At 37.4% G+C, this 21274-nt stretch overlaps 1 protein-coding gene across 29 annotated transcripts in view; it reads left to right on the top strand.

The window, feature by feature from the left end:
* Dtna (dystrobrevin alpha) overlaps nt 1–21274 on the top strand; it is a 345657-nt gene that overhangs the window by 266148 nt on the left and 58235 nt on the right. For 26 of the 29 annotated variants that reach the window (XM_074070021.1, XM_074070014.1, XM_074070023.1 and 23 more), the window contains 5 exons: nt 4309–4463; nt 7694–7799; nt 10277–10443; nt 13525–13649; nt 19529–19612. In XM_074070021.1, the coding sequence (XP_073926122.1) occupies nt 4309–4463; nt 7694–7799; nt 10277–10443; nt 13525–13649; nt 19529–19612 (637 nt within the window). Of the gene's footprint in view, nt 1–4308; nt 4464–7693; nt 7800–10276; nt 10444–13524; nt 13650–15373; nt 18781–19528; nt 19613–20936; nt 21217–21274 lie in introns of those variants that run through there. The other 3 variants (XM_074070039.1, XM_020177509.2, XM_074070035.1) reach the window with 3 other exon arrangements.

Raw genomic sequence — 21274 nt, 5'->3', positions numbered from 1 at the left:
AAAAGCAAATATCCTTAGAGTTGCAGTGGCTACCTCTTGGCAAGTGGAATTATGGGTATTTTCAATGGTTTTCTTTTGCTGTCTTTGATTTCAACAATCAAGCAGGCAAGGTCCTGGGTTTTGCATTACTTTTATAAGAAAAACTAAAATGAAATGACATGCAACAGTTCAAGGTTTGGTGGTTTCATTTGTCCTTCCATAAATTTTTCTAATTCACTTTAAGCCAGTATGCCAGCTGTACTTGCTTGGAAATATTTTTTTCTAGTTTCGAGCCTAGGATTGAAGGATATTTAGTTTGTTTTAACTGGCCCTTTTTTATTGGAGAGCACAAAGTAAGAATAATTGGCTGAAATTTTTAAAAAGCAAAAAAGGAGAAAACAAAAAATCTTTGAAGCTGATATTTTTATGTTTTAAAATACATTTAAAAAGACAACAACTCCACATTGCATCAAAATTTCTAACACTCAGGGTCAGAATTTACTGATCAGTAGAGCATTCCCTATGTAATTCCAAGGGGCAGCATTGACCCAGCTGAAAGTATGAGGGCGCCCCCTGCAGGTATATGATATGACAACCTAAGCATAAACTGACCTGATAGTACACTCTCCTGTCCAATTGTTCTCCATCTGATTACGAACTACTCCTTTAATGAGTTGGAACACTTGTTTACACTTATGCCCTATGGCTCCTGGACAGTTCTTGGGATCTTAAGGAATTTCAAGTCCACTGCTGTAAGCCTGGAATGTCATGTAATGTTCCACAGCTTCTGGGAGGGGATTGTTTCATTCCAAAGAATCACATTGTGTCAAACACCATTTACTGAGTTTCCATCACTGAAGTGGCTAATCTGCATCCACGACTACCTCCAGGGCAGGGTTTCTGACTCACTAGCCTGCTTTACACTTGTCCATATCTCCTCCAACATCCTCCAGACATAAAACATAGATATATAACATATTAATATATAATATTACATATGTAATATTGTAATATTGCAAGCACATTATAAAAGGCCTCAAACAAAGGCATGAACACATCATTTTGTTATCCTCTGCAGGGTCCCCTCATTTTTTTATAAAACCTGAGTGGCCATTAACAGCCACTACCCATTAAAGTCAGTGACTTCACCCTAGTTTGTCTATTGCTAACACACCTTCCTCAACACAAACGAGGTTAATATTGGTTCAAGTCCATGGATGTCATTAATGATGTTACTTCTGCTTTTGCACTAGTGAGAATTTGTTGCCTAAATTCTTTCAGTGGGTGATTTGAAAAGCCTAAGCCATGTTTCAAAAATGTACTTTGTCCTGGGAAATCAGAGCCTAGAAGATAATCAGGATGGCCATATCATAACCAAACACCCTGCCTCAAAACCGACAAGATGGTAGTCCTCATAAGAAAGTCAGTTAACTTTGCCTGGGTTTCCATATCTCCCTTTTGATTAGCATTCTTCAGCTTCGGTATTTGGAATTATGTAACAAGTTTTGCTATCAGCAACTTCTTTTTATTTATGTATTTATTGACTACTTTTAATAGAACAGAAGATAAAATTCAGTAAGGAAACAACATTGCAAAAGTGGATGCGAACAACTTTTTTTAGTTCAGATAGATTTTTTTTAAATATGCAAAAATTGTATATACTTATTGTGTACAATGTAATTGATGTATATATAAATACATTGTGAAATGGCTAAATCTAGCTAATTAACATATTTACTATTTCACAGTTATTTTATGGTGAGAACACTTAATACATATTGTCTTTGCATTTTCAAAAATGCATTATATTGTCAATAATGATAGTCCAGCCATGCTGTGCAGTAAATCTCTTGAACTTATTTCCCTCATCTAACTAATTGTGCATCCTTTCACCAACATCTCCCCCACCCACCTTCCCTCTCCTCTAACCATCCCAGCCTCTGGTCATCACCATTCTACACTCTACTCCTTTGAGAACAACATTTCTGGGTTCCACATGTGACTGAGGTCATGTGATATTTGTCTTTCTGTACTTGGCTTATTTCACTTAACATAATGCCCTCCTGGTTCATCCAACTTGTACAAATGACAGGATTGCCTTTTTAATATAATACTCCACTGTATGTATATGCCACATTTTCTTTATCCCTTCATTTGTTGATGGACACTTAGGTGGACTCCCTTGCTTGTGTACTGTGAATGATGCTGCAATAAACATGGAAGTGCTAAAACCTCTTCAACATGCTAGTATGTCTTCAACAACTGATTTCATTTCCTTTGGATATATACCTGATCATCATATGGCAGTTCTATCCTCAATTTTTTTGAGTTACCACCATACTGTTTTCCATAGTGGCTATAGTTTATTTTTCTACCAACAGTGAATAAGGCCTCCTTTTTTTCCAGATCTTTTCCCACACTTGTTATCTTTTGTCTTTTCATGTAACCATTCTTACTGGCATGAAATAATATCTAGTTGTGGGTTTCATTTGCATTTCCCTGATCATTGAACATTTTTATGTACCTATTATCTGTTTGCATTCCTTCTTTGGGGAAAGATCTATTTGGGTCTTTTGCCCAATTTTTAAACTGGTTATTTGTCTTCTTGCTATTGAGTTGTTTGAATTCCTTACTTATTTTGGCAGTACAGGGGTTTGAACTCAAGGTTTATAACTTGTGAGGTATGCCTGCTAACTTGAACCATGCTTCCAGCGTGAGCTGCTTATATATTTTGGATATTGACTCCAGAAAGAATTTTGTAGTCTCCTAATTAACAAAGTATTTGAAACATAGTAGAAATCCTTTATAACTGGAATGTTTAATGAAAATGAGAATCAATTCACATCCTCAAAACATCATCCAATAAAAGCTTATAATATGCTTAACATTTGATTGCAGTACAAAAGCAATCTTCTCAGATTACATTTTGACCTTAAAAATTAACCCCAAAATGAATAGAGGTAGTACATTGAACTTATTACAGTTTATCCTAGCAGCTGTGCTGGTCTAGTGACAATTTGGTTAACATGGAGATGAACTAATAGCAAATCCTTTCACTCAGATAGTGATTTCCAAAGAGGATTATAAAATACCTTGGGAAATTATGGTATTAATATTCATGAAGTGCACGTGGTGGCAGAAACTGAAGATTAGAGGTTCAGTGAAGCCAGAGGCACTTTGGAGAATAATCCAAGGTCTGACTTTATCTCACTGATCATCCGCAAGGCCAGGCATCCTCCTCAGTACACAAGTCAACAGATCCTTCCCCATAAATCAAATGCCTTCCACTCCAGCACTTCGATTTATATAAAGTTTTCTGCTTCTGTGGGAAGTTAATCAAATGTTTTTCTTACATATTTATCCCTATTGAATCTTTCATTTTTCAAATATCTTAAACCAAAACCCAATAGTTTGGGTAATAATATATGTGGATAAATTACTAACCAGATAAACAGATGCACCCACATACGCATCAACTTTGTAGTAAAATTCTCATTGTGTGTTTCAAATGAAGTCAGTAAATTTCTCACACATACAAAAATTACTCCTGTTGAGTTATATATGAGTTGATAATTGACCACAGAACAAAAACATGATGGTCTCTGTCTTATATAAATATGTTAATTTTACCCAAATTACCAGTTAAAGTTATGTTCTGGAATCAGCTACAAAAAATTCATCAGATAAAACATTGTGCTGGGAATATTTCAACATAAAAATTAGTGTTGATAAAATGCAGTAATATTATTGGACACAGGTCACATTAAGGGGAGACTGATCACGGGAGGAATAGGGAAAGGGAAGGAAACCAAAAACTTGAATGTGGTTGATATGCTCACCGTAGAGGAACAGATATAGTAATCTTAAACTGGCAGAGACCACTATGAGAAGGGAACTAGGAAGTAATGAAGAGGTCTGGCAGAGATGAACCAATTTGGATTGTAATACACTTGTGCATGGAAACAACACAAGGAATCTCCCTTTATAGCTATCTTCATCTCAAGCTAGTAAAAACGCCATGTTTTTCTTATTATCTTTTATGTTTTTTTCTTCTACAACATCGGAGACAGGAGGGCAGTCGAGGGGGGGAGGAGGTGGCCCAAATAATGTACACACATGGAAGGAAATACAAAAATGATAAAATAACAAGAAAGCCTAAGCTCTAGCTCCTATACTGCCAATAAAAACAAAACAAAAAAAAACCTTAGTGTTGATACATGATTCTTCCACAAAAATAATATTTATTCTGCCGCATTGTTTTCTTTGGTGAACTAAAACTATAGAATGTTCATGTATAAATAAATATTTCCATCCTTTCCCTTCCTTCAGATATTTTCTCAATGATTTCTGATTCCAGTGGAGTGATGGTTTATGGGCGGTATGACCAATTCCTTCGGGAAGTTCTCAAACTACCCACAGCCGTTTTTGAAGGCCCTTCATTTGGTTACACAGAACAGTCAGCTAGATCCTGTTTCTCCCAACAGGTAAGAATTTTAAGGACTTCTTTCTCAAAATAGTTGTTGCTCTCCTGTGTGTCATTTTTCAGTCTCAGGTGCCCAGACATGTCTTCTTGATGACACTTCCCCAGGGTTGAATTTTCTGGCCTCTAACAAATGGCCTCTGAGCCAGTAACTAATCTAACACACCTGCATAATAATAATAATAGCTGATGGTCATGGGACATAAAGTAGGCACCATGCTAGTCACTTCTCTTGTCATATTTAATCCTTACAATAAGCAACATCCCTAGTATCATCATTATTATCATTGTACTTCCCAAAAGGCTGAATCGTCAGTCTGCATACGAAACACGTCTGACCCAGCACCAAGCTTTACCAATGCTCAGCAAAGGAGATAAGAAGTCACCTCACATGTCACATGTCGATCTGAGCAGTCCAAAGTGTGGCAAACACAGCTGGCTAAATCTTCCATGGCATAATGTTTGTAAGGTTACACCTGATGCATTTTAACTAGATGTGGTACAAGGGAAGTTGATTAGTTTGAGGGTCTCTCCAGTTCATACTTTTCTGGTCTTATAGAAACACTACATGCCTATTTCCTACCACAGCAGAGTGGTAATTTATAAACTAGGATATTAGGCAGGAGTGGTGATACACATCTTTAATTCAGCTACTCTGGGGGCAGAAATAGGAGAATGGTGGTTTGAGACCACCCCAGGATGAAAGTTAGAAAGACCCTACTGAAGAAACAAACCAGATGTGGTGGCACACACTGTAATTCCAGCTTCTCAGGAGATGAAGGTAGGAGGATCATGGTCTGAGGCCAACCTGGGAAAAATTCATGACCTTATCTGAAAAACAAACTAAGTAAAAAGGGCTTGGTGTGTGGCTCAAGTGGAAAAACATTTTTAAGGCCCTGAGTCAACCTCAGTTCTGGAAACAAAATTCATACATTGAAGATTTGTTAATCATTTTCTAAAAACTCACACTAGCCAGTTATGCTCTCTAAAGAAATCAGTACAATTAAAATACAAAATGAATGAATTAAAAAAAAAATAAATCAGTTGATAGCATCCATTGGAAAACCACACTGACTGCCCAGCGAGTAACCATCCTCAGTCTGCTTACTCTATGATCTGGGAATTCAAATTGATCAGGCATCCCTAGGAGGCATGGATTTACGTTAACTCATAAATATATCCATACAACTAGCAAAAAACACATGGCTTGCTGCACCAAGCTCTAACTCTGCTCCTGTGTCATCACACCCAGGGGTCCTTTCTGACAGTCCCGTTACTCCCCTCACCCCGCCTGCCTCACAAGCAGGCATGCTTAGATGCTCCTTGCATTCTTCCTAACCCCTGCTGTGAGCTGCAGCATTCTACTTTCTCAGTAGTTTCCCACTGGAGTTCGCATTCCTTCTATCTGAATTTGATAACATTGCTGGGCACCAGTAGCTCATGTCTATAATCCTAGCTGCCAAGGAGAAAGAGACCAGGAGGATCACGGTTCAAATAACCAACACCATAAAGGGCTGACAGACTGGTTCAGTGATAAAGTGCCTACCTAGGAAGTGTGAGGCCCTGAGTTCAAATCCCAATACTGCCAGTAAATAAATAAATTTTATACCATTATCCAACCTTTCTCTATTCCTCCTCCTCACTATAATTCCCAGCCTCTAAGAACCACTATTCTACTCTCTTTTATTTCTAAAATCACTTTTTTTTTTTAGGTTCCTCAACAGTGGGAAACTCAGTATTTGTCATTCTGTGCCTGGCTTTTTTTTTTTAACTTGATAGAACCTATATATTCAAAAATAATTATATGTGATATTATCATACTAAGATTCCTTTTCAAATATCCTATAGATTGTCCCATTACATCTTCATGTGTATACCCTTAATTATGAGAAATGCATGCATTTCAAAGTAACAGTAACAAACCTGTCATGGTGATACATGTCTATAATCCTGGTGCTTTGGAAGCTGAGGTAGGAGGTTCACAAGTTTCAGGGCCAGTTTTGGCTACATAGAGAGACCCTGTCTCAAAACATAGTAATAATATTTTTGGAAACATCTAGGAGTGATGTTTAACCAATATGGTGATCAATATGGATAAGATCATTTGAAATACAAAAGAAGTAACACAAATAAAAATAAGATCAGTTTATTTTTGTCTTATTTTTTTATAACAGCAATTTAAAGGTTGAAATTCTGAAAGTATTTGGAATGCTTAATTGGAAACAGTCAAGCCACCACAAGTGCTAGTTCTTTTAGACATATAAATTCTGGGAGCTTTAAAAAATAGCATTTCTTATACTTTCCATAATATATATTTTAATAGCAACATTGGTATCAACCATATAGCAGACTTATGTGATTTGTTATTATGAGGGAAGACTAAAATTGTAAATTTCTGCTAATAATAAAAACCAAGCGGTCCTAAAAAGTTGTTTAGTGAATTGCAAGGACTAATGTTAAAAAGACAGTATACTTCCTTAGGACTGATTTATTATTTAAAAATATTCTAGGTCAAAATTTCACATAAAATAGTGATATCTGCACATGAACTGTAATTTTTGCTATTGATACCATAATATATATTAATATAGCTTACCTATTTTTTACATTTTTGAAAAAAATTTATAACATATCCCTCTTCTATATCAGAGAGTACGAGAAGGAGGAGACAGAAGTAGACTGAAGTGAGAGGAAAGGTAAAGAAAGGAAACAAGTTTTTAAAACTTTAAGACATTCTCTCCTAGAAGAATCCCCTTCTGATTTTACAGACGAGAGCCATTCACATTAGTAACATTTGGCACTTCAACAAGTTGAGAAAACCTGAAAGTTTCACAAATCCGGAAGGGAGATTAATGGGGGATTAGAAAGTGTGCCATGATACACCATTGGGTAAGATTACACGGAGAATTTCATTCTTCTTCTTCCTTGGCATCTCCACACTGTCCCTCATTTGTGAAAGTGACACTCTCAGAATTGATTTTCTGTTGGCAAATATTATTGACTCGCCTTTGGTGGAGATAACCCAGTCTCCCGTATGTTTACAAAAAAACAATCAATGATTTCAATTCTGAACTAGTTTAATAACATTTGGCAAGTTTTGTTTCTTCCTATCTGAGAAGTCAATTGAATACCTTATTTATTCCATCTCAAGTGATATTTATATATCAGATAAATTAAGATTATTCTCTGTCCTTAATTTTTGTGATTTTTTTTTTTTTTTTTTTTTTTTTACAGAAGAAAGTCATGTTAAATGGTTTCTTGGACACACTCATGTCAGATCCTCCTCCACAGTGTCTGGTCTGGTTGCCTCTCCTGCATCGACTGGCAAATGTAGAAAATGGTGAGTGGTTTCTACTGAGCAAAGCAGTCTTTAAATTATTGAAATTAGGCTATGGAGTCTACAGTTATTAATACCATGTCAGTGCTTTAGGGAAGTCTCTGGAGGGATTCTTACTTTTGCTTAGGATAGAATCAAACTTTCTGCCTGATCAATAAAGCTTTCAAGGACAGCTCCAAAATTTGGGACTGTCAATGCTAAAAACTTACCAAATCTCATTGTGTACTTCACAGTTACAAGTCAAGTAAATACAATATCAGGACCTCAATAAAGAATGTGACATTTTCTAGTACTTATTTTAGATTTCAGTTTCTAATATTGATGTGGATGAGACTGATTATTTCTTCAGGGAAGTCAGCAAGGGCTAGGAGACATGGAAAAAAAATCAAATGATAGCACATTGCTAGTCTTGAGTCCTATGCTCCAATTTTAAGCTTTCAGGAGAAAGAGTAAGTAATAGAGGGGAATAATCTAATTAAAGTACAATATCTACATGTGTGAAATGGAAAAACTCCATTTAGCAATTGATATACACTTTTAAAAATGAAGGACAGGAAAGTAACACAGCTTCTATCTGGAGGTAGGTACCAGTAGGAGAGGGAGGGGAAATGGAGAGTGTGAAAGAGGATAAGTGTGACTGATGAGCTTTATATATTGTATGAAAAGAGAACAGTGAAACCTGCTGAAATTGTTCTAAGAAGGAGGAAGGGCGATGAGGGAGAATGATGCAATGGGTGAATCTAATTAAGATCATTGTAAGCACATATGCAAATGTCACAATGAAACTCCCCTCATGACTAATATATGCTAATAGAAATGTAAAAAAAAAAGACTGTAAACAAATATAGCTATCAATAAAAGTAATTTTTAAGTGAAAAAAATAGCTTTATTTATATTAAAGATAAGACTAAGTAACTTTTGTAACATCTTTCTTTAAAAACAAAAACAACCACTTCTATGATACAAGTGTTTACTATTGGCATATCCAGATTTAAATATGAAATACAATTTAAAGCAAAAAGTTAAATTTAAATACTAAGCATTTCAGTGCCTGCCTCTAATCTTTAGGTGTTCACATTTATTGTTTAACTCTAAAATTTCTCTGACTTGAATAAAAAGTGATTTATCACATGTCTCTTATTAGAATCTTAACATGTAAATATTTCTTTAATATGCACTAGGGTCAAAATTGGCTTCATTTTAAATTCTCATTCAGAAATTTTAGCACCTGGCTTTATTACTTCTCATGGCTAAAAATTATGAAATTTACCATGTTTTGCTAATGGACAAGATGAGCTTACTAGTTTTATCACAATTACTAACAATCACAGATTTTTTAATATGCTTCTTATCTGTATGCAAAAGCAAAAAACTATCCAGTTCCATACTATGATGCAGGCTGGTTTTCAGTTACTGTGAACCATCTCAGGACTAGTCACTTTCCAGCCCTAATGCTGTAATTCCACTCCTGCTGTCTCAGTGTTTCCTGGTGCAGGAGATCAGTTTCTTAGGTTCTTGCCCCAGAGCAGTTACCTGGATGCAGTCCCATCCCTGTCTTTCCCAAAAACCCAGAAAGGGAGCCACACTTGTGTGGGAGGCAGCACCCAGAACCGGTTGTGTTCTTTGGTTTTTCTCTTCATTTATTCCTGTTTGCATTGCTTTTCGTGGCTGACAAGCCAGAGCATAACTTTACCAAAGGCAAGAATTGTTCTTGTTGTTGTTGTGATTTTACCATTTTCAGCTCATAATATGTAGAAAGTCACTTGGATTTGATCATTTTGTTAGTTTCCCATCTTAAATATTTTACCTTGTCTGCTTTGTAATTCTAATTTCCTGACGAAGAAAGTTGTGTCTCCTAAACCATCTGAATTAGAACTGTGCTCAGAGGATTTACATATCTGCCTAAGAAAAGAAAAAATAGCTGTTATATAAAGGCAGTGTCATTCATTAACCCCATAGCCACTCCATTCTTTAAAAAGTAATTAAATTCTCTCATCTAGTTTCTGTGCTCCCACCCTCATTTCCCCTTTTTTCTCCCTCTTGTTTTCCATTTCATTAATATTTGCTCTCTCTACTGGACTCTCAACTGTATCCATCCATTGTGCTTCTGAGTCTTCTGGGAGCTGTGCTGGTCTCCAGGAGACAAAACAGATGGGGGCAAAGGCAAGGCAGCTTGGGTAATTTATATTCTTGCAGTGTAAGAGATGGGAGAAGAAAGAGCAAATGGCATTACAGAGTTGCATGCTGTTAAAAGGACTCCAATTCTCCACCCCCTTTCATTTTTTCCACTCCCACACACATGTTTGCAAAGGCTAGTGAGATTCCAGGAATAAGCTAAATGCTTTTGTGAGCCAGAGTTGACTATGGTCTGAAAACATGACACACAGCAGAAAAAAATATAGCTCTTTTTAAGCTGTATTTTTCCTTATTTTGGTTCATACTTTGTTTCCCTATTTTTTCCTCATTTTCTTCTTCCTTAGTCTTCCATCCAGTTGAGTGTTCCTACTGTCACAGTGAGAGTATGATGGGATTTCGCTACCGATGCCAACAGTGTCACAACTACCAGCTCTGTCAGGACTGCTTCTGGAGGGGGCATGCTGGAGGTTCCCATAGCAACCAGCACCAGATGAAAGAGTACACATCATGGGTACGTGAGGCCCCAGCAATACTTAAAGTTGGCTGTGTGAATGTTGCCCAGAATGAAAGGGAATATCAAGGATGGTGACAGAATTAAGAGACAAACTTAACTTCTACTGCAAAGCCTAGCATTCCTTCTCCCTTCCCTCATCATACTTGGACCTCTTACTTCTTCTATCTGAACCTAGCATAGCTTGCTGGAGCTTAAAATATAGACTATATGTGGACTGTAGACAAGTCAGTACTGACATAAACAACTAACTGATCGGTAAGCACCTTCTGCAACTTAATCTTATTTTCACGGTAAGTGAAGGGTTTTTCCGAGTTTTATTTTGTTTTGTTTTGTGGAAATTGCTGAAAAACGTTGTTTATTTCATTTATTGTAGATGCTTGAACTATTTGAAGTGCATGACTGGAGTACAAAGGAAAGAAGTATGAGAGGGTGGACCCAATAATGCTGTTCCACTTTACTTATTTGCTGAGAGGAGAGATTGTGTTTACATTAGCAAATCATCTTTTTTGTGAATAGTGTGAATGACCAACTTGGCAAAGGTGACATGTGGGTGTCTGTGACACATGTATTCTCAGGAGCGTGTCGAGCTGAGTCAATGGGAGGAATGGTACTCTTGGTGTGTTTGCTGCTTGAATGGCTTGCCGTTTTCTGACCTCTTATCCCAATTAAACTCAAATATCAGTTCTAGTCATTCTGTTCTCGTGCATCTATTCGAGTATTGCCCTAAATGTGGTTTGGTTTTTGTTAGATGAACCATGAGCCCTGCGCCCCTCTTGAAATGGTTCTATCACAAGAAAAAACAAAGTTTTATGAGCTTTTCTATATTTAAAGTAAACTGTAGCTTTTACTTAATGAGTAAATCACTGTTCTTTAAAAAATAATAATAATAATGAAGCCCGGCGCTGGTGGCTCATTCCCATAATCCTAGCTACTCAGGAGGCAGAGATCAGGGGGAATCACAGCTCGAAGCCAGCCCAGGCAAATAGTTCGCAAGACCCTATCTCGAAAAACTCTTCACAAAAAATAGGGCTGATGGAATGGCTCAAGGTAAAGGCTCTGAGTTCAAGCCCCAGTACCACAAAAATAAATAAATAATGAAAAGCTGGGCATGGTGGCACACACCTGTAATTCCAGCGCTCCAGAGGCAGAGGCAGTAAGATTGAGAATTTGGGCTACGTAGTGAGAACCTGTCCCAAGAAAAGAAGAAAGAGGAGGAGGAGAAGTTGTTCAAAATATGCATCTTAAATCAAATGCTCTTTTTAGGAATTATTATTGGGCACTGATATATTCAAGATCACCTCGAGTAACAATTCTTCACTCAGGTCTGGTGTACTGACAGCTTCATGTCAATTCAAACATCACACCTTGGTGTTGGTTATATCATATACTGAGGACAGATACATGAATTCCTATTGTGAACTATGACTTTGATATCGAAAATAGGAGCAAACACTTCCTGTTTTTTATTGTCAACCTACTACCAATCTTCAAACTTCTATCTCAGATCTTGCAGGGTTGATGTTTGAATACTAATCACTTTCACTTGTTTTGTTTAAATGCTGAAACCACATAAGAAGCCTCTTTTTTAGGGATCATGGGACTCTAAAATCAGATGGCAGGACACTGTCTTTGCAAGTTGGGTCAGACTCTGCAAGAGGACACAGTAGCCCAATGGTTTACAAGTAAAACACTATTCCTGCTGCTGATTTAAATGGCCTAACAATTAGGTCAGGTGCAGTGCATTACAGGTGGTTCACATCTATAATCCTGCTACTTGGGAGGAAGAGATCAGGAGGATCATAATTCCAAACCAGCCTAGGGAAAAAGTTAGGAGAACCCCTCTCAACCAATAAAGCTGGGCACAGTGACACACTCCTGTGATCCCAGTTGCAAGGGAGGTGTAAATATGAGGATCATGGTCCAGGCCAGCCTGGGCAAAGATGTGAGACCCTATTCAAAAATAACTAAAGCAAAAAAGGGCTGGGGGCATGGATCAAATGGTAGAGTGCCTGCCTAGCAAGCATGAGGTCCTAAATTTAAATCCCAATACCATCAAAAAAGTAGAATTTTATACCTCCTAACAGAAGTTAAAAAGGGAGTTCTTAAACTATGCTCTTTTTACTTAGCTTTTAAATAATGAGTTATAAATTCACTTCATTATATTGCCAATTATAAATTCCAGTTGTAAAAGAAAATGACAAAATTATAAATGTTTGCTCATGGCAAAAGAAAATTTGATTAAAGATTTATTATGCAGATATAGTATTCTATATTATAGAGGTTTATTATATTTTTACAATTTTGATGGTGTCATATTAAGATAACCAGACCACCAGCCAAAGAAAAAATGGGTAACATGGTGTGCTGCAAAGAAGATGAATCTTAAATGAAAAGATGCAGCTCAGAGGTCCACTTTCCCTCTAACCGGGTGTGTTGGGCTACACCAGAAGCACCCTGTGCCTGCCTTCTTGGATTCCTGAAAAACCTTCTGCTCATCTCCTTCCTTCCAAGCATCCCCCACCTCCCCCCAAGCTGTCTTCTGTTCTGAAGTGGTAGCAGCCCTTCTGAAACCAGGTCTCATCCTGTCACCCCTGTGATTTAAAACTCTTATGTCTCCCTTGTCCCATGGATGAACATGCAATCCTTGTCATGTCACATAAGGACTTTGGTGACATGTCTCCTGCTTTCCCTCCAGAAGAAGGTCTCCTCTTTCCCTCCCTTACCAGTTGCTATTTCCTCCATCTGTAATGACCAACCCAGGGCACTGGGACTCAGTCCCCTGAATTTTTGTCAGAAGGAGTCTAGTGGCCATGAAGTCCCAGCTCAGGTTCCTCACACACAGTGATGGCTTCCGTGTGTCATGATGTTTGCTAGCATTAAGCAGTGGGATGTGGGTACCCTGGTGACTTGATCCAGCACTCTAGTCCCAGCCTCAAGCAAACTTTCTGACTTGGAGTATGTGCTCAGAGATGAATTCTTGGATGAATGAGTGAACAAACAGTTTTTACAAAAAGTAAATCATCTACTAAAATGTTGCATCCAGATTAGTGGTTACCACTCGCCCTCTCTTCTTTGCAGAAATCACCTGCAAAGAAGCTAACGAATGCGCTAAGCAAGTCCCTGAGCTGTGCTTCCAGCCGCGAGCCTTTGCACCCCATGTTCCCCGATCAGCCTGAGAAGCCACTCAACTTGGCTCACATCGTGTGAGTATCTCTGACCCCAATCAAGACACATCTTCCTCACTGACCTGTGTCTGCAGTAAGTCATACGATGCAATTTTGTATCACTTGTCAAGGAGCACATTTTAAATTTAAGGTTTTTTTTAAAGTTCAAGTAATGCATTATTGGGTTTTTTTTATTGAGCTGTACAGTATTGCTCCCTGGCTGTACAAGTAAAATGCTAACATAATTCACCTAGAAATAGAAATTTTTCAAAAGCCTAGTTTTAAAATATGAATGTTACTGGAATTTGCACAATTGGAAGTTACCAATCAGTGGAATTGAAATTGTTTTTAAAACTAAAGCATATTATAGCCTATCATCATATGTGTTTTGAGTTCAAAATCTAAAAGCCTTCTATCTTGTTTCTTATCAAAGGCAGTCATCTGAAAGACGCTAGCAAACCTACACGTTGCTTTCTGTTTTTTATTCCATGACACATAACTTTAAAAAAAGCCTGTGCACAGGATGGTTGAAGGAAAGGGGTGAAAAAATTCATCAGAACATCCAAAAAGAGAGAAATTCTCCCAAGTATGTGTGAGTTTGGTGGACAGAGGGGTTGGGCCAGCTAATGGAGCAGCCATCACCCTTCCACTCCCACACATCTTGAGTCCTGGAGCCTGTCTCAGACATGGCCAAGATAGCAAGGGATACAGAGAAAAGAAAGGCCTTCTCCTTTGGTCTTAACTTGGGCTCAAAAGAAGGAAGAAGCTTTTTACTTTCTTCTATGCATAGTTAGGAATTACACAGCCAGAGATGCTCTGGAGGCTTCTGGAATGGGTGTTTCCTCCTTCTTAACAACCACCTTTTGTTTCCCACAATCCAGTGGGACCAAAAGGCCAATGTTTGAGATGTGTGCATCTCATGGAGATCCCAATGTCAGGAATTCACTGATGCAAAGTTCTTGCTTTGTGCAGGCCAGAACTCTGTAAGAGGCACTGTGGTGGCTATGAGACCTTTATGAAAAAGATAACTCTTTCCTCTGCTGGGCCTAGGAAAATTCCATCAAGTCATCTGTGCTGCATCATGTCTATGAGTTTTGCTTAAATACTGCAAGACTCTGTGCTGTTTGCTCCTCAGTGTGCTTGGAGGGATCACTGACCCCAGCAGTGCACACAGAATGGAGGCTTCTGTCCCAACCAATATATTGTCTGAGCTGAGCATGCAGGAAACTGATCTAAAACCAATTCCGTAGAGTGTAGCTAGCTTTTTTGGAATTTTTTTTTGAAATTATGCTCCTAAAGCTAACCTGCTAAATCTGGGGAATATCCTGAAGGGCCAATTGCTCACAGAAAATGCTTCAGAAGAGGGGTTTTTATCAAGGTCCCCATTTTCCTTTGCATAGCCAATTAGAGACAATAACCAGCTTGTTAGTGAAGGAACACAAGTTAAGAATGAGCCTCTAGTCTGTGAGCCCACTAGGACTTGTACCCAAAAGCAGCCTTTAGTCCGTGCTGCTGGGCATGATGAAGCTAGAGGATGGGTGTAGTGGCCTAGCCTTCAGATTGTTGTAAACCAGAAGGATGCTGTCCACTTCCAGAAAGAATTAGGAAGGGAGGCACTGTGAAGTAGCAAGTCACATCACACTCAGCTAGCCCAGGCAGTTGTACACAGCTGGTGCTCAGGATTGATGTGTGTGTGTGTGTGTGTGTGTGTGTGTGTGTATTATTTAATTGACTGATTAAATTTTTTTAATTTTAATTTATAGGGGCAATATGATTCACGCTGAATTAATTGAGGGCAGCATCTACACAATAGGTTCTTTGGTGGGGAGCGGGGATTGCCGGAGATGAACTCAGGGTTTTGTACATGCTAAGTGCATGCTCTACTAGTGAGCTACCCCCCCTTAGATTCCACAGTAAGTTCTTTGGGCTCTGTGGAGAAATTTCAGGATTCCCTCGAAATTCTATACAAAATGTAACTTTTATGTATATTTAATCAGATTCTCAAAAGAGTTTTTGAATCGAAAAACTAACATATGCTCTCTGGTAAAATATTTTTTGACAGTGAATGTATTAATCTTAAAATGCAAATTGTGTGAGATATTTAATTGTTAGAATAACATACAAGAAATTCTGGGTGCAGAATATCCAGTCTATATTTGAACAATTTATTTTCTATTTTTAGCTACAGAATATTTCCCCATATTATTTTTTTTTAGTTAAATGCTTCCATAATGAAGAGATATGCATGTCATTGCTGGAGGTTGAGGATATTTTAAAAGCTAGTATTAAACTATTCTTCTTATTTTAAATTATTGTAAGCATACAAGTGCCACTTAAGTGGCATATGCTTTGATCTTTTACAAAGGATATCCTCCTTGTCTGCTATCATGAGCATGTATTTGGAATTAGTGAGTATTCACACTTCTTCTGAATGTATATAGATATAATTTTGATACATTATATAAAAGTATATGACATTTCATAACATGTCCTTTTTATCACAGGTCATTCTGCCACATTTATAGAGTGCTGTACAATAGGAATAAGTGAATGAACACATTAAGAAATAAAACACACCAATACTCCCACCACCCCCCCACTAAATTCCCTTAATTTTTCACTCCCAAGTATGGCTTAATGCATCAGATCTTCAGCAGAAGGAATATTACCATACTTCAAATAGATGTATAGTATGAAACTTCATTTTTTCAGTCTTCAGTGAAGGCCATCCTGAAAGTATATTCCCTATCCTTTTCCAGATAATTTATTAATAAATTTTTAATTGTGATACAAACCACATCTTCATTATTCTTTGGGCACATGATCATGTAGATTTGCAAAAATATCCCACCCAGTCTGTATCACTCACACACATAGATGAGCTCACAGACGAGGGTGAAAAGGGGGCAGTGAATGAGGCTATGAGCACTCACAATATTGATCTGCATATTCTGACCTAGGGGGTGGGGCATTGAGAATTACAGCATAGGCTCAAAACAAATCATTTTTTATTTGTTAGTGTGAAAAAGTGTGCTAATTTTGTAAATTAATGTGAGTTTCTTCAAAGATACTGCTTAGGAAAAAAGATCACATGATGCAAATGGTTGGTGAAGGATAATTGCATGTCCTTATGCCGTGATGAAAAATATATTTAGTGTTATGAATGTATTTGGAATGTAATACTGAACATTATACAGCTTAAATGTGTACATCTTGTGTTTGTGATTGTATTAAAAGCTGATACTAGCTCTCTAATGTGTATATCCAATCTTTAGCAGTAAAAAGTCATTCTGAGGTATATAGGCATAAACTGAGACAAAAATACATGGCTTATGCTTGATTAATACTAACAAATAAATTAAAAAATATTTTCACTATTTAAGACTCCAGTTTCAACTTTTTAATGGGCAAAAAATGGCAATCTTGCTGCATAACTAAGTGAACATTTTATAGGAAGCCTTAGCTATACTACAAAAAAAAGTCTGAATCAATAGAACTTTTAAATAAGTTGTTGTTGTGGTACTGTTATCTCAGACATGTACACACATTTGCATATGAAAGTGAAGCAGGTTACACAGAAACTGCCTTTCCCTTACTATAGCCTTGGAATTTTATGCATATATATTATAGAGGCACTGCCAGTGGTGAATTATTCCTTACATAGAAATGAGCAGGTGGTAACATTTTGGTATTTTGGCATTCGTTCTTAGCTACTGTATTGTGTGTAAATGTTGCCATGATTAACAACAGTTTCTGTTCTGTTCAATTTTTTTGCTGCCAAAAGTGATACTTGGTAAGTAGTTCAATAGTCCTCTGTGTACTTTTAGACTTATAATCACAATTAAAAGTGGCTTTGAGACATAAAACAAGTGAACAATGTGAGGTTACTTTAAAACTAATTCTGCCTTGAGCTAAACTCTTTTATTAGAAAGATACCATTTTTTAAATTTTTCTCTGCAAAGATACCATCCAGAAAGAAACCTTCCCACTAGGCCCCTGTGCCTTACTCAGTCTTGTGGAGCTATTTTTGTTGTTGTTCACAAGAGCAGATATGTTTAGCATCCCCAATGTGACCTATTTCCTAGATAAGGAAACTTGCCATTTAGTTCTGAAGGAAATAGGAACTTAGTGACCCTAAAAGCTACCATCTGATGCCAAGATTAGCCATTTTGTGCCCAAGTTCCAACATTTTGATGGTGAACCTTAAACATGAAGCCATTGCTAAGAAACCTTAATTTGGACTTTACACTGACCAGGTTCAGTGAGGAAATTTCCAAGCTAGTTAAAAAGTATTTCAAATCTACTTGTCTTCTCATTTCCTAGACATAGAACAAGGTGGAAATGTTAGGGGAAAAAAAGGTAAAAGAAAAGCAGAAATGTGGAATTATTTTGTTTTCAACTTTTTGCAAAACTACAATGAAAACATTTCATTCCATTCACTCTTAAAATCTGGTGTACCTAATTTCATAATTACAGAGGGTGTTTGCATAAAATTTGCATCCTTCTTATAAAGTATTCAGTTCAAGTCACAATTAGTTTTAAACTAGCCTCATGTTGCTCACTAGTAGCAAAGCTACATCCCAAAGAAGTAATAATGAAAAACACTAAGATTAGCTTTAGAACTTCAGTAAACATATCTAGAGTAGATGAAATAGTAAATCTGCTGTTTTGATCTCATCCAGTAAAAAAATGCATCTTACAAAATCTTAGAACACAGTGTAGCCACCAGCTACTAGCAAAAAGTTTCAATGAATTTTTACATATAGGGCTGACATTTTTAATCTGTAAAGCATCATGTCCATTTCAACAAATGCATTGGGATAAACAAGTCTACCTTTTTCCTGAAACCTCTTCATTATAAAATTTGAAACTATGGTTCTCTAAGTTAAAAAACATTCACAAATTTGAGTCTTAGTTAAGCCAACATGATCCTTCATGTCTTATCCTCAGAAAAATTCCATAATGTCAAACAAATAGATTCAGAATGACACGCTGCCTCATCCTTCATCTTCTGAACTCCAGATCGCATCTCATCTTGCCATTCAGTATCTTACAAGGAACCTAAGACTAACAAGTACTTAGAGATGAGGTAGCGATCTTGGCTCTGTAGATTTCTCTGAACTAAGACATTCATGATAAGTAAGGCTGAAATAAAGGTAAGACTAGGGAAGACAGGGAGGGGGTGGGGGGTAAGGGAGGGGACAGGGGGAAGGGGGAAGAAATGACCCAAACATTGTATGCACATATAAGTAAAAGAAAAAAAAAGGAAGACAGACCAATGCAATTGGTTTGTAGGTACAGGGACAATTCTGAGGAATATTGAATCCTATTTTTTTTTTACTCATATGAAAAAAGTGAAGTTTATGGAATGTCCTACCCTATATACCCTATCATCTGAATCAACCAAATAGCAGAAATGTGCTGCTCTGTGTATCCGCACTTAGAATGAAAATTAAATGAGGCAAGATATGATGTTGCAGCCAGTGTCCTTCCAGGCCAGGTGTATTAGAAAGGGCCTCCATTCTAGGGAAGACTCAGAATCCTATCTTTCCAAGAGGTGTAGATTCTAAAACCCATGTTGTCAGTGTCTCCCTTTAGATGACAGTAGAAATAAGGCTGAAGCCTTCTTCAAAATCCTAATCCATTCAAGACTCAAGGAAACACACAGGTTCAAAGCTCATGGATGTACATTTTCATGTTGTCCAGAGAGCTTTCTCCCAGTGTTTCACTGAGCCTCTATATTCTTAAGGAAAAGTAATTTTAAAACATTTACGTAATTTAATCAGAATATGTAAACTTTCACGTTGATCAGGGCAAAGTAGAGTTCTCATCTTCCCATCTTTCAAGGGAATATAGATAGTTTTTTAAATTGTGACTTTTCTTTGCTTTAACTTTCCACACACACTGTCTTGTTTTAGGCCTCCCAGACCTGTAACTAGCATGAATGATGCGCTGTTCTCCCACTCTGTTCCCTCCTCAGGAAGTCCTTTTATAACCAGGAGGTAAGTTCCAATTCAAGTATGAAATAAGGAATAAAATAAGGCTGTTTGTGAATGAACCTTGATTAATGGCCAGAAAAGTAAGCCAAGTGCAGAAGATTATTATTGGCAACTAGTTTGTAAATACACATCACATGTTTTAAATTTTCCTCATTTGGATGTACTTAAAGAGAGCTTGGGTGGCTTTTGAGGCTAATGTTATTTCTGGAAACCTGCATTTATAATCTCCCCACATTAAAAATGTGGGGTGTTTCAATTGTACTACTGGCACACTCATTCTGTCACTGAACAAGTTAGTTCCTAGCACTTGGAGAGGTCTTTTGCAGCCAGAAAATCAGAAATTCAAGATGCAGTGGTGTCTTATTATTCAGGTTTTAAAATATCTCATTATTTAAGGCTCCATATAAGAAAATTCTTTTCTTGGTGAACCTTGGATTCTTGAGGCTAGAGGCTGAAGTCCAAACTTAGAAATTCAGTTTCCAAACAAGTAATTGCATGGATAATAACAAGAACTTTTAAAAAGAGTGGATATGCATCTCATCTTGTTGCACAATATCCAATCATGTGTGAACAAGGACAGAAGCTAGGAGTTAGCATTAGAAACATAGAGTTCATGTGGTGCTCTGAGTCATTTGATCAAACATCACAAAAGAGGCACCAGCAAATTATTTTATAAATACATGGTGAAGGCTCACAGGAAAACAGGAACAAAGGTAAGGAAAACTAGAGTGAGTAATTGAACATAAGATTTCAAATGCCCTTCAGCACAAAAACTACATCCTCATATTTTACAAAACACACCTAGTCTACCGTTTCCCTGAAGATGTCTGTAGGGTGCTAGTTTTACTATACTCTTCTGGTACATTCTAGAGGGAATTTGAAGACAGTGAGACTCAGCACACTGCTAATTATTTTTCTTGTGCTCCTGTATTTGCCCAGCAATAGGAACCTATTGTTCCCCCTAACTACAAGCAGTAGAATAAAGAGCATGTGGCAGTTCGTAGTGTTTCTGATATCTAAATTAAGTCTGTAACAAGTGAGAATGAGGAGGCAGTTGTACTGTAGAACATTCACAGTGAAATAATATGATGTAGGCCCTCAGCAACTTCCTGTGATCATCCCTTCTCAGAGCCACCAGTAAATTCAACCTTCTTTCCTAAAAGAAAATCATTAAGTCTGTAAGAGATACATTTTTGGGCCTCTGTCTCGGGAGCACTGATTTGATGTTTAGAGGGATGTTGTGCTTTTATTAGGAAGCTCTGCATTCTGCAAATGCCACACAGAGGTAGACCCTATCCTCACTGAAGGTCATTTTATATCATTTCAGCTCGGACGGTGCTTATGGTGGCTGCGTCTAGATGGATAACATGACTTCCAATACCCTAAATATTCCTCTAATACTTTGAGCTGTTCTGCTTCCTCCAGGGTGCATGGTACCCATTAATCCAAAATATGATCATTTCCCTTTCTTCCCATTTTCAGTCCTTTTGGCATGTTACCTGTGAACCACAGACATGTTTGTAGCTCTTGTTTCTTCCTATCATCATGGAGATTGGACTCTGGTTTTTGTTTTAAGGGTGCTGTTCAATAAAGCTGTATACACTGAATGCCTTTTCTCTCTGAGTGGGCCTTGCTCCGTCCATGGAAGGTTTTAATGAGGTCGCA

The sequence above is a fragment of the Castor canadensis genome, chromosome 4, assembly GCF_047511655.1.
Source record: "Castor canadensis chromosome 4, mCasCan1.hap1v2, whole genome shotgun sequence".
NCBI classification, from domain to species: Eukaryota; Metazoa; Chordata; class Mammalia; order Rodentia; family Castoridae; genus Castor; species Castor canadensis.
The sequence above is the reverse complement of the archived record's forward strand: the minus strand, read 5'-3'. Positions and strand labels throughout refer to the sequence as shown.